This window comes from Pleuronectes platessa, chromosome 17 (assembly GCF_947347685.1).
Source record: "Pleuronectes platessa chromosome 17, fPlePla1.1, whole genome shotgun sequence".
NCBI classification, from domain to species: Eukaryota; Metazoa; Chordata; class Actinopteri; order Pleuronectiformes; family Pleuronectidae; genus Pleuronectes; species Pleuronectes platessa.
The window spans coordinates 17,577,317-17,591,519 of NC_070642.1; the positions used below are offsets into that span (position 1 = coordinate 17,577,317).

Below are 14,203 nucleotides of genomic sequence, written 5' to 3' on the forward strand. Positions count from 1 at the left end.
AATCCCGCAGAGGAAAGTCCCAGTCATAAGGTTCACAGACCAGGAAACCAGTCAGTTAAATCAAGTTTGGTTTTAAAGGAATCTTTTAAAGTACAATGTCACTCAGTAGAGCACATTCCTCCAACAGAGCCCCACAGTCGTATGAAACCACATTCACTAGATCTAGATTTAGATCTGCACCAAAATGCACACACTCATGAATACCAGACACCTAAACGTGCTTTATTCTCTGGGAAATCAATGAAAATGTTGATTCTTCATTGGGTCATGCCACACCCCTCTACAAAAGTTCCATGGAAATCAGTTGAGTAGTTATTGCGTAATCCTGCTGACAAACAAATGAACACAGACAAAAACATAACCTCCTTGTTGGCGCTATAACAGCAGACATGACCAGTCAGGATAAGAGATCAGGTCTCACTAATAACACGAAGCAGCGACATGGAATTCAACCATCAATCATTTTATTAACACCTGTTTTTCCTTTTCAAGTGCCCTCTGTGAAAAAGTTATTTTCCTCTGTAACTGTTTCTGTCCTTCACTCTTAAATTACACGTCTACAAAGGAGTCACAGAGCATCTTTCAGTGTGCAGGATGTTTCATGTGGATAACAGGTTTGGTATTGGAGTATTGAATCCACGCAGTGATTATTAATGGCACCGACACTGTCTGACTACAGGAAGATGACATATGCATTACCTTCTCCCTCGCTGATAGAGCCGGTGCCATCGCGGCCATTTGCTCACACAGCCATGGGGCTGTTGCATTAGCTGCTATGCAACGCAGCATGTGTGTAATTACCCAAAGATGTAAGGATTTGGCTAAATTAGTTATTTCTTGGCAAGAAAAACAATACATTTTTCAAACAGTTGACAGAAATACAGATTAAAATGTGTAATATTGCTGAAAGTAACTTAGGATCTCTGGCTTTTATATATGAGCAGCTATTCCAATAACTTTCAAGGATTGTATCTAGAAAAATAACAAACCCTTTTGAAAATGGGATCAAAAATTATGTAGCACATTCAAAATAGAAAAATAAAAAAATGCACAGGTTTAAATTTCAGGTTTTGCTTACTGGTGAACACGAATTTGTCACAAACTTCATTCCATTGCTTTTCTATGTAAGTCAGAACCAGTGAGAGCAGAGAGAAGACCTATGGGGACGATAAACGCTCCTTCTCTGTTGCCCTGGAGCCTTTGAGCCTGTGGGTGTGACAAACAACTCCCAGGTGGACATGTCAACAAATGGAAAGCAGGGCATCACTATAAGGAGCACAAAACAACATCGAAAAGACAGTTGAAACATTTGTTTTCTTCTAACGAGGACCTCAGCAGGTTGTTCCTACTTTTCTTCTAAGTTGATCTAATGGTTGTTGAGATATCTCAGTGATCAACAGACAGGCATTTCCCTTCGTATAGCTGTACTGGTAGCATGGTAAAAAAAAACACCACAGACTTCCGCAGAAGAGAGATAGCACCGATAGTCACTCTTGACCAATCGTGAGTCAGTCTCAGCTGTCAATCATGATGTTTCAACCCGTTATCGATCGGGGCGCTTTGGCTTTGCTTTTGAGGAGCGGTCATGTTGTCCATCTTCACATACAGTCTGTGCTTTCAAGCATCACATCTTCTGAAGGCAGGGATCATTTGACTTGAACACTTCTATTAGTTGGAAATGAGACCTATGAGAAAGTACGATTTCCTTGTTTTTCAGAACCCTAAACTCAAAGAGTCGGTGCTTGCACATAGTCGATGGGTGGTTCAAAAACCAGGATATGACTATGAAAATGCATAGGCAGAAACTTTATTCCTTTTGTTGAAAATATAGACAAAAAGACAACTGATAATTTCACCAAAATAATAATAAAAAAACCAACCTCACTTTAGTCTGGTTACTGGACTCATTACAAGACCAACTTTTGCGTTATACTTTAAATGTCCCGGGAACAGAAAGAAATCCGGTTCAAATCAGAGCCCGGAGGAGAACCGGGGCTAGTCCTCAAACTCATCTAAGCTTCCATCGGAGTTATCACTGGACAGAGAACACAAGTCCTCCAAGCTGAGGCTGTCGTTGCTGTGACTGCTCCTGCTATCGTCCTCGCTTTCGCTGCTCCTGCTGCTCCTGCTGCTCCTGCTGCTCCTAATGCTCATGCTGCTAATGCTGCTGTCGTCGTCGTGTATCACCATCACCATGGCAGAGTCAGCGGCTGGAGAACACAAGACAAAAAACAGTCAGTTTCTACTTTATCTTTGTAAATGTTTGAAAAAGCAGCAACTTCACTCTGAGAAGTCCATCTCTTGGGTTTAAAGAAGCAGCAAAGATTATTCAGGTTTTTCCTTCAAAAAGTTTGTCGCAGTCGGGAGAAATCCTGCCTGTGTTAGTGGAACATAAAAACATCCGATGGTTTTAACCATCCTCGGCAGGAAGGAAGAACTTGTTCTAATACATGGACAAACTTCTATAAAAGGTCACTACAGAATTTGGTCTTAATCAATAACATAATATAAAATCTATATTTTCCATTATTTTGTAATAAAATCAATACTGAGCCAGGAAATACCACATTAATTATGACTACACAATTATTCCAACTTCTTGTTTTTTTTGGTTAAAAATGTAACTTCATTATGCATTAGGTTACAAGGCAGAAGGAGAATATCCTAAAACACAATAGAATCCCTCTGAGTTACATTTAAAAGGCTTCTGAAAAATTGTATGTATGTTTGACCGTTCCCTGCAACTGATTAATTGCATTATAGTTTATTATACTGTGGTCTGTTTTCTGTTGGAGGCATTTTGTGGTTTAGAATAGTGCAATAGCAATAATACATTTTACTTGCTTACAATTGAATTACTTGTATATTTATTCTGATCAGTAAAACTCATTGTCATGGTTATAGTAACTGAGAGCTGGATCATTTTCTTCATCTATTTATGAGAAACAAAAGAAAAAGCACAAATTGGCCTCGCTCTACTGCCACCTTGTGTTTGCATTACTCAACTTGCTCCACATGCTGGGCGACACACCCTCCCACTGTGCTCCTGCCATGACACCAACAAGCATTTCTCAAGATAGTGTGCTACACAAAGACAGGATGAAGTGACTGAACGGCTCTTTAGAACAGGTTGGAAAACCCATCCTTCATATATCGCTTCATAAAGTCGGAGCAGCTTCACCACGTCAGCTGAGGGGGGAGCACTTCGATGGAGGACATTAGTCACTGAACTCATCCACACACACACACGTCAGAGCTCTACAGTGAGTAGACCTGATGAATGTGGCACTGCACACCACAGTGAGTAAAGTATGATGGTGTCAGGTCAGGTATTAACGCTGTAAGTGTGAGTAATGAGTATCATCCTGAATGAGGAGTCACATACTTTCTTCTAATGTATAATGTAATATATAGAGATGCAGTTTGAGCAAATTTTGTCGCAACATAATTACATGAAGAGACAATAAAAAAATATCGGTGTACTATAGCCTATCCCAAAACGCAACTTAAGAAGAACTTGAAGAGCAAGCCAGAGCACCAATCTGTAGGATTATTTCAGTCTTCAGTGTGAGTCCCATAAAGTATTTTTCCTAATGCAATACCTCTAAATAATTATATATTATTAAACTTTTCTCTGTTGCATGATCAGACCCTTTGCTGTCTCTGTTTATCTCTGAGCAGCATCCCCAAGTCATTGGGAAACTCTTCACTGCCCAAAATTGATGACATCAAGGTTAGAAGCTTGCTTCTCTTACTCTAAAACTTAAGACTTCTTTTGAGACGTTTGTTTGTTACATATTTCTGTAAAACTGTGAAATAAACCTTCAAAATGCAGTAAACTGGCTTTTAAATTGTTTTGAATGTTTGCTGCTCTTTAAGAAAGTGAATAAAATGCTTAGTTTGTGACTGAGCTGGTCAGTGATAACGCACCTCTCACCTTTCCTCTCTGTGATGAGCGCCTGGCGTCTCGCCCTCATGTCCAGGCTCAGGTTCTCCACCATGCCGTCGATGCAGTTGTCCAGCGCCAGGCAGCGGGTCTGAGACTGGATGGCCTGTCGGCACATGGGACACTCGTCTTTCTTCTGGCGCCACTGCTTGATGCAGTAACAGCAGAAGCTGTGAGCGCAATTCAGGATGACTGCCTGTAGAGGGCAATAACACAAAATAAAAAAACTACATTGAAAAACAATCAAACAAAAACAATATTTATTCAGTCAATCAATCTGACCTCTATGAAGAGCTCGGAGCAGATGATGCACTGAAGCTCGTTCTCCAGAACTTCTGTCACTTGTGTGACTTTTTCTTTCTCTTCCTGCAAAGATAAAAACATGAATGAATAAAGCTCTGCTGATTCCAGAACCATTAAGTAAAAGACCAATCTCAAATGAATACAGTCTTACCTTTGTCACCTCCAGCTCTTTGTTTTTGGCCGATATAATCTCTTCGAAGCCTTGCCGAGAGTGGGCGAGTTCATCTATAACTTTCTTTTGCTATAGGGATAATGTAAACAGGAAAATTTAAAAATGTAAAAACTTGATTATTGCAGACAATCTAAACTTTAAACTATAAATGCTGTGCCTGTTTGCTTTAATTTGTGTATAGAACAATAAATGAAACGGCCATTTTCATACAACAAACCTCTTGCAGGGCGTCTTCCAGCTGTTTTTTCAAAAGCTCGTCTTGTTGTTGCGTTTTCGCGGCCTGAACACATAAAAAGTGATTAAATGACAGAAAGGCACCACATTCTGTTCATTACACTGGAGGCAGTGGTTGTGTGATCCATTGCAAAACCCCTCTCACCTCTAGCTGCCTCTTTGTTTCGCTGAAGGTTTTCTCCAACGTCTCCATCCGATGTATTTTGTCTCCGGGCGTCTCCAGCTGACCCTGCGGCTCACGGACCTGCTCCCCCCCGAGAGGGTCGGCCTGCTGTGGTCGTCCCTCCGGAGACGCTAACCGTCTCTGGACGTCGTCCGCCTGGTCCCTAAGCAGCTGCAAATTCTGGTTGATCCTGCAACAACAAATGTTAAAGAATAAAAATCTGTAAAACAAAGGAATATAAAATTGTTTGAATGTGCCAATATAAAGTAATTTGTGGAATACAGATAAAAGCATGGAGATAAGTCAACTTCCATTATCTTATTAAGGAAGTTAAAAATTATTTGATTGTGTAGCTGAAGGACAATTTAGGGACTATTTACTTGTCTTGATGAAAAATGTGTGTCTTGTCAAACAAAGCTAAATATTTACGGGTGACAATGTGTTGTTACGTGTCACTCAAATATCTTTGTGTACTGTTTTGACCGACAAAACAAGAAATCTGAAGAAATCTTGTAATAGACATCAAATAGACGAAATACATGCAAAAGAATGTGCGACAGGAACTGTTGGCAGGGGTTGTCCAAATTGTCCTATGGAAGGATAAACGCTTCACAAACTGTGTCCGTCACACAACACCGAACCACACCCACCATTGACGCAGCATGGTCCACGCCATCAAGTGCAGACAACACAACAAAGATTGTGTCTAAATCGAATTAAAGATGTAACACGAAGTCAATAGGTGGCCCTATACCTGTCATTACCTACAGACTGACACAACTGCTAAGGTCCAAAACACTCACACTTTCAGATTGTATACATCTCTCATCTTTGCAACATCAAAGACATCTCAGGATTTAAGGCTCATTAGAGCCATTTGGCCACGCCCATTTCAAATTACTCCAGAATAAGTACATTTTCACCACTTTTGAATTTTCTACAAACTTTTCAAGGATCAAAAAGGAAATTAATTTGCCTCACAACAACAACACAAGACAAGAGGCTCTGAGTGCGGCTTACAACTGCAGGTTGTCCAGCTCACAGGGGTCACTGCAGCCATTGGAGGGCTGCTCCACTTCCTGGCCTTGTCCGACGGACCCGGTGTTCTCTGGTTCACCGGGACCGAGCATCGGCTGGTGTTCCACCGGAGACAACGGGCAGGGCTTGGCAAAAGACTTGTCGGAAGAGGAGAGGCGGTAGAGTTTCGGCTTTGAGGTCGACGGCTCGACTTCTTCCACAGGCAACTTCCTCTTGGTCTTTTTGGCAATGTGTGCTGCTTTGGCGCCGTCTCTTTGTCCCTTTGCGAGGAAAGGTTTAATGTCTTGGAGCGGCCGCTGCACGAGGATGTAGTCGAACTCCACCTTGGTTCCGCTCACCGGGACCCCGAGTCGTATGGAGTCTCCCAGCCGGAGCTGATGGGCTTTTTCGGCGTGGATGCGGTTTCCATTCACCCAAACACCGTTGAGACTCTGAGACAGAAAAACACACTGTTCAAATATTCACATTCATAAACTTTGGACATCATTATACCGAATTATTTTTTTTTTAGACTGTTATCCAAAATGTTAAGATTAAAGTTTAGGTGCAACACATATTTGTAAGGGGAGTGTCCCATAAATAAATGTATGACTTTCTGAGCATAACTTTGTTTCGGTGTTGTCGGGCAGAACAATCATGTCGGTAGCTGCAGAGCTTTGTTGGCGTGTTTTACTCGCAATTGTGTTTTGTCTATTGTGTTGTGTTTTGTTATTTACAATCGTGATTTGCATTTCAGGGCCACAGAATTGGCCCAGTAACTTCTTTGTAGGACACTGGTGAGTTGATGAATCGATCCAGAGTAAATTATTCAACAAGCGGTTAAGCCATTTTCTTTTCTGATTATTGATTTTTCTTTTTCAAATATGACAGCACAACCTGCCGCTCCAACACAACAAGACACTTCACTGCATCCCACTGAACTTCCTGTCTCTTTTAAAGCCACGACGTATTGATTAACCTTCTTGTCGGTGACTGTCCACTGTCCGTCTTCCCTCTGTCTGAAGGTGCAGTGCAGCCTGGAGATCATGAGGGGACAGCTGGGAGACAGCAGCTGATAGGTGACATCCACACCCCGTCCAATGGACACCTGCAGCGGACCAACAGAAACACACATGACACACACATGAGCCACACAACAACAGTTAGCCAACTCGGAAGCCAGGCTAGCTGTGCACCGCTTCAAGCTCAGCGCGTGAAGCTAACGAAAACGAAACACAACACAACAATAAGAACTTAACGGGTGAATGTGTGTGTGTGTGTGTGTGTGTGTGTGTGGGGGGGGGGGGGGGGGGGGTGGACGTGTCTGCAGGGAAGTGGAGCCCTGGTGTAATGGTGACGTGAAAGTAAACGCAGCTCGTTAGCTCGCATTAGCATAACAGCACCTCGGAGTCCTCGAGCAGCCGGAGCCAGTCCGAGTTCCTCCCGACTCTCATCAGGCACAAGACCTCTGGACCGCGCGAGCACCCGTCGTCCTCGGCCATAGACGAACCCGCCGCCGCGTCGCCCTCCTCCATCTTATCTCATCGCGTCCAGCGGCTCCTCGATCACCTCAGCTCGGGTTCTGCTCTCCGAGACATTGCTAACGGAGCTCAGCGGGTCCGAGGAGGAGGAGGACCGGACTTCCTGATCCAGCTTTTTCAAAATAAAATAATCTTGACACTGATTTACCACCGTTTGTTTTGTTGTGTCTGTGTTTGTGGCACAATCAAAAAAATATGTGATAACAAGTGTCCCACGAATAAGCTGCGTTATACAAATATTTGGTCAGTTACAGTCACGACAGCCAAGAATAGAAATATTCAAGATTCAAAAACTTTATTGTCATCATACTCGGGTACAATTAGATTGTGAGAGGCTTCTCTCTCCGAGATGTATCCATACAGAAGTGTTCACAAACATATGTATAGAAAGAGTGTATGTATATAACTGCATCAGCATCACTCATATATACAAAAGGATTACCATTTAGAAGTTCTCTTTTTATTATTAACCGGTCTGGGACTGCAGAGGAAAATAAGTCTGTAAGACACTAACTTTGGTATATTTATCTGAACTATTGTGTTCATATTAATTCATGTACACAATCCCTTTAAAATAATTAAAAATATAACTAGTACAAAACAAGAGTTTGTATACAGACCACGATAATGACAAGAAATACAAATATAAAGGTAAGAGCTCAAAATTATAAGTTCAAATAAAAAATATTGAATGTGAATGTAATGAGCTCTACATAGTTAAAAAAATAAATAATAATTTGCGTTTAAATTGAATACCACTGAAACATTTGTACTAAAGACATACTGCTTTGATTCAACCGGGCGACCCTGCGTCCCTAATCGCGCGCACCCCCGAGCTCCAGGCGGGACTTCCTCTGTGTCCGGGTGAATCCGACAGAAAGGGCTTGGTCGGAGTGTCACCGGAGCGTGCGTGAGTGTGTGTCTGTGTGCGTGTGAGTGTGAGTGTGCGAGTCTCCGGAGCTGCAGCAGCAGATAAACCTGGCGGACGACGCCTCAGCCGCCGCCGCAGCCCCGTGGATGAGCCTCCTCCTCGGCTATGCTGCCCTGAGAGCCCCGCGAGAACCCCCGCCCCCGCCAACATGTCTGATGTCAACAAGACGGTGCAGAAGTGGCTCTGCAGCTTCAAGAAAGCCACGGACTTTGACTCGTGGGGACAGCTGGTGGAGGCGATAGATGAGTATCACATGTACGTGGAGTTCAACATGTGTGTGTCATGGCTGTGCGCACCCCCCCCCCCCTCCCCTCTCTGCTTTATCACCACCCTCCGTGCGTGGAGAGAACCTCGGGGTCCGTGCACGGTGCCTCCCTGCGAACTGAGCTCCGAGGGGTGTGGGTCAGTGCGCGGCTCCTCATCCACGACCTGTGATGTGGCGGTTTGTTGCAGAGGGAGGGTTCGCGTGTTGCATCCGCAGCTTCGTTCAATGTGTGTGTGTGTGTGTGTGTGTGTGTGTGTGTGGGGGGGGGGTCTCTCCTGCAACAGCCCAAGCCTGCCATGGAGAAACCACCCGTGCACGGTGTGTCATGATGTGTCTGGAGCTCAGGAACGAGCCAGTGTTCCTCAACAGTGTCGAGAACTAGTCAGCCACACCCTCTCATTGTTGGGTCTCATCTGCGTGGGGGGGGGGTTGTTTCCAGCTTCCACGCAGAATCTCTCCATCTCCACTCTCACCGTTATGTTCACGCTGTCGTCTGCACTGTCTGCTTATTGGTGATTGATTTGTAATTGCACTAATACCCCCCCCAAAAAATCTACATGCTCACGTTGTACCTTCACCACGAGGGGGCGCAGAGGTTGCACGCTCACGTACACGCGTCCAGTGGCTGGACATCAAAGATCAAAGGCTGCTGAGAAATAGTCAGCCACGCCCTCTTATTGTCATCGGGCTAGTAAGGAATGTTTACCGCCTCTAAACAACATCAAGGTGCATTGCCGCCATCTACTGTATCTCTTATGAAGCTGTAACAACTGGACAACCAACGTCAAGGTGCCCTCGATCTCCACTTTAACATCTTCTTCTTCTTCTTCTCCTTCTTCTTCTTCTTTGTTCCTTTAATTGGTAGATGGCAACTAACGCCATGGTGCATTACCGCCCCTTCTTGTTCTTCTTCTTTGAGGTCTTTTAAGGCAGTATGCATACAAAGCCTTGCATAACTGTCCCTACTGTGTTCCGCTTCCCACTGTTGGATACTCTTCTTCTTTGTCCAGTTAATTGGCTGCTGTCAGCCATTGTCAAGTTGCATTACCGCGATCTACAGTGTCCTGGAGTTAGTGCAATACCAGGTTGATGCGGGGTATCTTCTCTGTTCGGTTTATTTGTGGCTGTCAACCAACCAACACTCGCCCAGAAACAACCCAGTGTTCCTCCAGACTAGTGTTGAGAAGTAGTCATCCACATCCTCTCACTGTTGTGGGTGGGTTTCATTTTTCCTGCATTCACACAAAAACTCTCGATCATCTTTGGCTCCTTGTGGTGCACCATGGTCACAGAGATTCATGCATCACATACAGGGGTTTAACATCAGAGGCATCCTTCAGAGTGTCATTTTGTAGAATGTTCTAACTGTGTTCTTACTGGTGGATTTACTAGTCTGGCGAGGCAGCTGCAGAAAGAGGTCCAGTCGACAGGCCCCTCCGACTTCACCGAGGATCAGAAGGTAATCATTACATCTCCTTAACCTGCAGACAGGAAACTCTGGTGATTTGCATAAACTCAACTTCCTTATCTTTTTCTCCCTTTTTCCAGAAAACGTTAGGAAAGATTTCAACATGCTTGGAAATGAGAAGCGCCAGTTTGCAGGTTCGTATCGTTCTTTATAATCAATGAGCATATAGATAAATAGAGAATATGTTATTGAATCGGATATTACATCATCCCAGCTACAGAATAAAAAAAAGGTAAAGCGAGATAGAAAATAATAAAATTCAATGAAATTAAACAAAAGCTTTTAAGAAAATACACAGATTTAGAAATACTGAGCTCGGAAGTCCAAACTCCATCATCACAACAACCTTTGTACAACATTTGTATTTATTGTTTTACAATTGATAATATTGAGTAAGTCATAATCTGATTTAAACATCTTAAAATCATCAATTCAGAAATACAAGTTATTGATAGATGATTGAATTTAAACTGTTCCTTCCTCTGTTCTTCAGTGCACACAGTCCAAAGATGACTTCACGTTAGAAGACCTGAAGAAACTGGAAACCAGTAGGTGTTTGTCTCGTCAGCTAATTCTCTCAAAATCCCTGTGGACGGTTTCTCTTACGTGTGTCTTTCTCAATTTGTTCACAGTCATTAAAAATCTACTGACGTACAACAAAGAGTTTCCTTTTGATGTCCAGCCGGTGCCCTTAAAGTAAATATCCATCACACGACGAGCCTCAAGCTAGAAGGTGGAAGGATCTTCTGTTCTGCATTGATTATTTAAAACTTGTCATTCACTGTTTGTTCATCAGGAAGATCCTGGCCCCAGGTGAAGAGGAGAACCTGGAGCTGGAGGAGGAGGAGGATGCAGCGGCAGGAGCAGGGTCGACGGAGGCCTTCCCCCCCCGAGCCCCTGGTACTGTCTGTCCACCAGATGTGTGTCTGGCTGTGTGATTTTTGTCTGGTTTGTGCGGGCTGTTTGACCGTTGTGTCTTTGTGTTCTCTCTGTCGGTGCTGTGCATGGCTTCATGGCTCATTCCTGCCCGCTTCATTTGCAGCTTCGCAAGGTACGGCTCTGATCAACCGACGGTATCTGACTTCTCCTCCACACGACAGACAGTGTTTTTCTTTTTGTGACTAAAAAGCCTGCACATACATTTTAAAATAAGATACTTGCTGTTTTGATTGTATGGGTTCAGGGTTTGTCTATTTACATCCTATTTATAGACTTTCAGTTTCTTGCTCACCAACAGAAAGCTGATAACCTTATCAGATAAACGCCTTATCTCACAAAGTTTAGAAGGGGAAAAAAAGATTCCTGGACTTTCCCTCTTTTCCGGATCCACATTTGAAAGTTATTGTGAAGAATCAGATCAGGCTACGGTGGCCGATAGGGTCAAAATTCATAGGCGAGCACAGTAGAAGATACCACAGTTCAGATCAGAGATGCTCTCATCAATATAATACACTGAGAATTATCGCCCGACTCATATTTAAAAAGCATTTGAGCTACTTTCAGCTTTTTGCTTTGGCTTCACGGACTGACACTTTCCGTGCTGGTCGTGCTCAGCTCCGGCAGCCGTCTGTTTTCAGTGTGAACATCCTGTCCAGTGTCTAACAGCAACAGTTAGTGACTACAACTCAGTGAGAAGCGAACGCCAGTGGAACAGACGCTAATCAGGAAGTGTATTGAGATTCAGGCTCTTTTATAACTCATTGATTTTTTTTAAATACTTGATCGGTAACTTAACACTGAAGCCTCTCGTCAAATGATTAAAAGCACACAGGTGATGTCACCACGTATTGCCATGGTAACCCGCTAATATCCATAACCCTTTGTCCTTCACAGGTACCTTGTTGCCACGGTTACCTTCAGAGCCGGGGATGTCCCTTCTAACGATAACGATTGAGAAGATCGGGCTGAAGGACGCCGGGCAGTGCATCGATCCCTACATGACCATTAGTGTTAAAGGTATCGAACCTACAACGATGTAACACACGTTTGACTCACATGACGGCCGGGTTTCAATAAAATCCACAGAACAAAACGTCTAAAATAACTATAAAACTCAAATAGATCACCCTCCATTTCTGTCCCCTGTAGATTCAAATGGTTTGGACCTGAACCCAGTGCAGGACACACCCGTGGCCACCAGGAAGGAGGACACCTACATTCATTTCGGTGTGGACGTAGAGATCCAGAGACACGTGGAGAAATTAGCCAAAGGTAAAAGTCAAACTTCCTCAGAGATTTGAAAAAGTCCCACGTTCACTGTCACTCGAATGGCTTTGGTTGTTTAACAATGAAGCCAACACAATCAGCTTAACACAAGAGGAGGAAGTGGAGACACGTCGTCCATCTTTATGTACGATAAATACCCAATGATGTGGTCCCCAGTGTCCTCATCTAGTATAAAGAGTAAGTTGAGTTTGTGCTCAAATGAGAGACGTTCCAAAAATAAAGTTGAAAGAGGCCAAATAGTGAAGCTGTAGTAAATGGACACTTTGAGATAACTGGGTACTTATAGAACGAACTGTTGGGGGGTGAAGGGGCCCCAACTATAGCAGCTTAAAAACACTTTAAATTATGAATAACATCTCTAAATTCCTTTCATCATTTAATGCCATGACGATTGTCTCAAGGTTCTAATCCTCAAAAGTGAGTCTAAGAGTAATAAACAAGTCTTAAAGCTGTTCTCATTTTTTATTCTTTGGTTATATTCATGCAGTTTAATTATCGTCTATAACTGTTTTTTCCCAGGAGCTGCCATCTTCTTTGAATTCAAACACTACAAACCCAAAAAGCGATTCACCAGCACAAAGTGTTTTGGCTTCATGGAACTGGACGAGATCAAACCGGGACCCATCGTAATTGAATTGTGAGTCGACTGCTGCTGCATTCACTTTTTGTTCTAAGTGAAAAATATATTGCAGGTCTTGTTGTGTGTTTTTTTTACCACGAAACACAAACTGTACCTTCTTCGATTTCAGGTACAAGAAACCCACCGACTTCAAGAGGAAGAAACTGCAGCTTCTGACAAAGAAACCACTTTATCTCCATCTTCTCCAGACTTTACACAAGGACAGCTAAGACGCCATTCACACCTCATCACGTCCAGCAATACTAGATCCAGGCCGCTGTCACTTCTTTCCCACCTCGGAGTATTTCCAAGAAAGCAAAGGGAACTGAGCCAAACACTCGTCACATCAGGTCAAGACTGACATATTAGTTATTCATTTTTTTATATTTTTTTTATACATCAGTGGTATGTTCTAACGATTAAACCAGCTCATCTCTAGTCTTCCTTCGCTCTGATTTTTGGGAAATGAGAAACACAATGGAAAAACCACTGCAGGTGCTTAGTTCGATACTCGACAGACTCGTTGGACGTTGAACCTCGGACTGACGTCAAATTCAGCAAAACATTAAAAGCAACAATTTTTTTCACTCAACTCTAAACCTGTTGGGGAAGCAGAGGCGGAGGTTTCAAAGTCATTTGCTGAATAAATAATATGGAGTGACAGAGGTTGTTTGTTTGTTTGAGTGTGAGAAAATTATAATCAAAGAATTAATTGGTGAATGAAAAAAAGATTTTAAACTAGTTAATTAAATTAGCACTTAAATTGTGCATTTAAGTGTATTAACATAATTAATTATGATTAATCTTATTTACTCCTGATAAAAGCATTAAAAATATAACTATAACATTTGTAAATTACACTTTGTTGTTCTTATTTCACAAATCTTTCTATAAATGATCCATCACGTTTTTTTCCTCAAAAATGACATTTGAGGCTTTTTTTAAATATTTACCTGCAGTAACTGATTTACTGACCTATTGAAATATTACTACGTGTAAAGTTGATGATAAACTCAAATGTGGAGCGGTGCTTCTGGTCACCTGATGAATGCATGTACACTATTTCCTCTCCTGTTAGCTCGGTTTTGGTCTCCACCAGCATCCGATGTTAACCAGCTACAAGTAAGTGGAGAGTTCAGTTGTAGGTTTGGGGGACGTTTGTCTACTACACCGTTTAGCATTACATGTTATTATTGGATTAATAGATAAAATGATTGACTTGCAGGTTTACTTTAAATTTAAGCTGTCATATAAATAGGAATGAATGAAGTTTAAAACAATAAAGTATTATTAGTGGCTCCAGACTCCATAGCTCTGA

The 14,203-nt window shown here is 42.6% G+C and overlaps 2 protein-coding genes across 3 annotated transcripts; one reads left to right on the forward strand and one right to left on the reverse strand.

Moving 5' to 3' along the window:
* Positions 1–447: 447 nt before the first annotated feature.
* rnf8 (ring finger protein 8, E3 ubiquitin protein ligase) lies at positions 448–7,460 on the reverse strand. Of its 2 annotated transcripts, none has more exons than XM_053445431.1 (9): positions 7,239–7,460; positions 6,815–6,943; positions 5,839–6,287; positions 4,801–5,008; positions 4,639–4,701; positions 4,401–4,490; positions 4,229–4,312; positions 3,938–4,142; positions 448–2,210 (listed from the first exon to the last, which is right to left on the reverse strand). In XM_053445431.1, the coding sequence occupies exons 1-9, from the start codon at positions 7,368–7,370 to the stop codon at positions 1,996–1,998; spliced, it is 1,575 nt and encodes a 524-aa protein (XP_053301406.1). In that variant the 5' UTR covers positions 7,371–7,460; the 3' UTR covers positions 448–1,995. The 2 variants fall into 2 exon arrangements, with proteins under 2 accessions (XP_053301406.1, XP_053301407.1); XM_053445432.1 differs by having other exon boundaries at positions 2,071–2,210; positions 3,931–4,142.
* An 826-nt stretch (positions 7,461–8,286) lies between these two features.
* On the forward strand, positions 8,287–14,189 carry aida (axin interactor, dorsalization associated). The gene is made up of 10 exons (XM_053444598.1): positions 8,287–8,562; positions 9,965–10,031; positions 10,121–10,174; positions 10,534–10,588; positions 10,673–10,736; positions 10,837–10,940; positions 11,874–11,996; positions 12,129–12,251; positions 12,786–12,903; positions 13,016–14,189. Exons 1-10 carry the CDS (start codon positions 8,456–8,458, stop codon positions 13,113–13,115), a joined length of 915 nt encoding a protein of 304 aa, XP_053300573.1. The 5' UTR covers positions 8,287–8,455; the 3' UTR covers positions 13,116–14,189.
* The last annotated feature ends 14 nt before the right edge of the window (positions 14,190–14,203 follow it).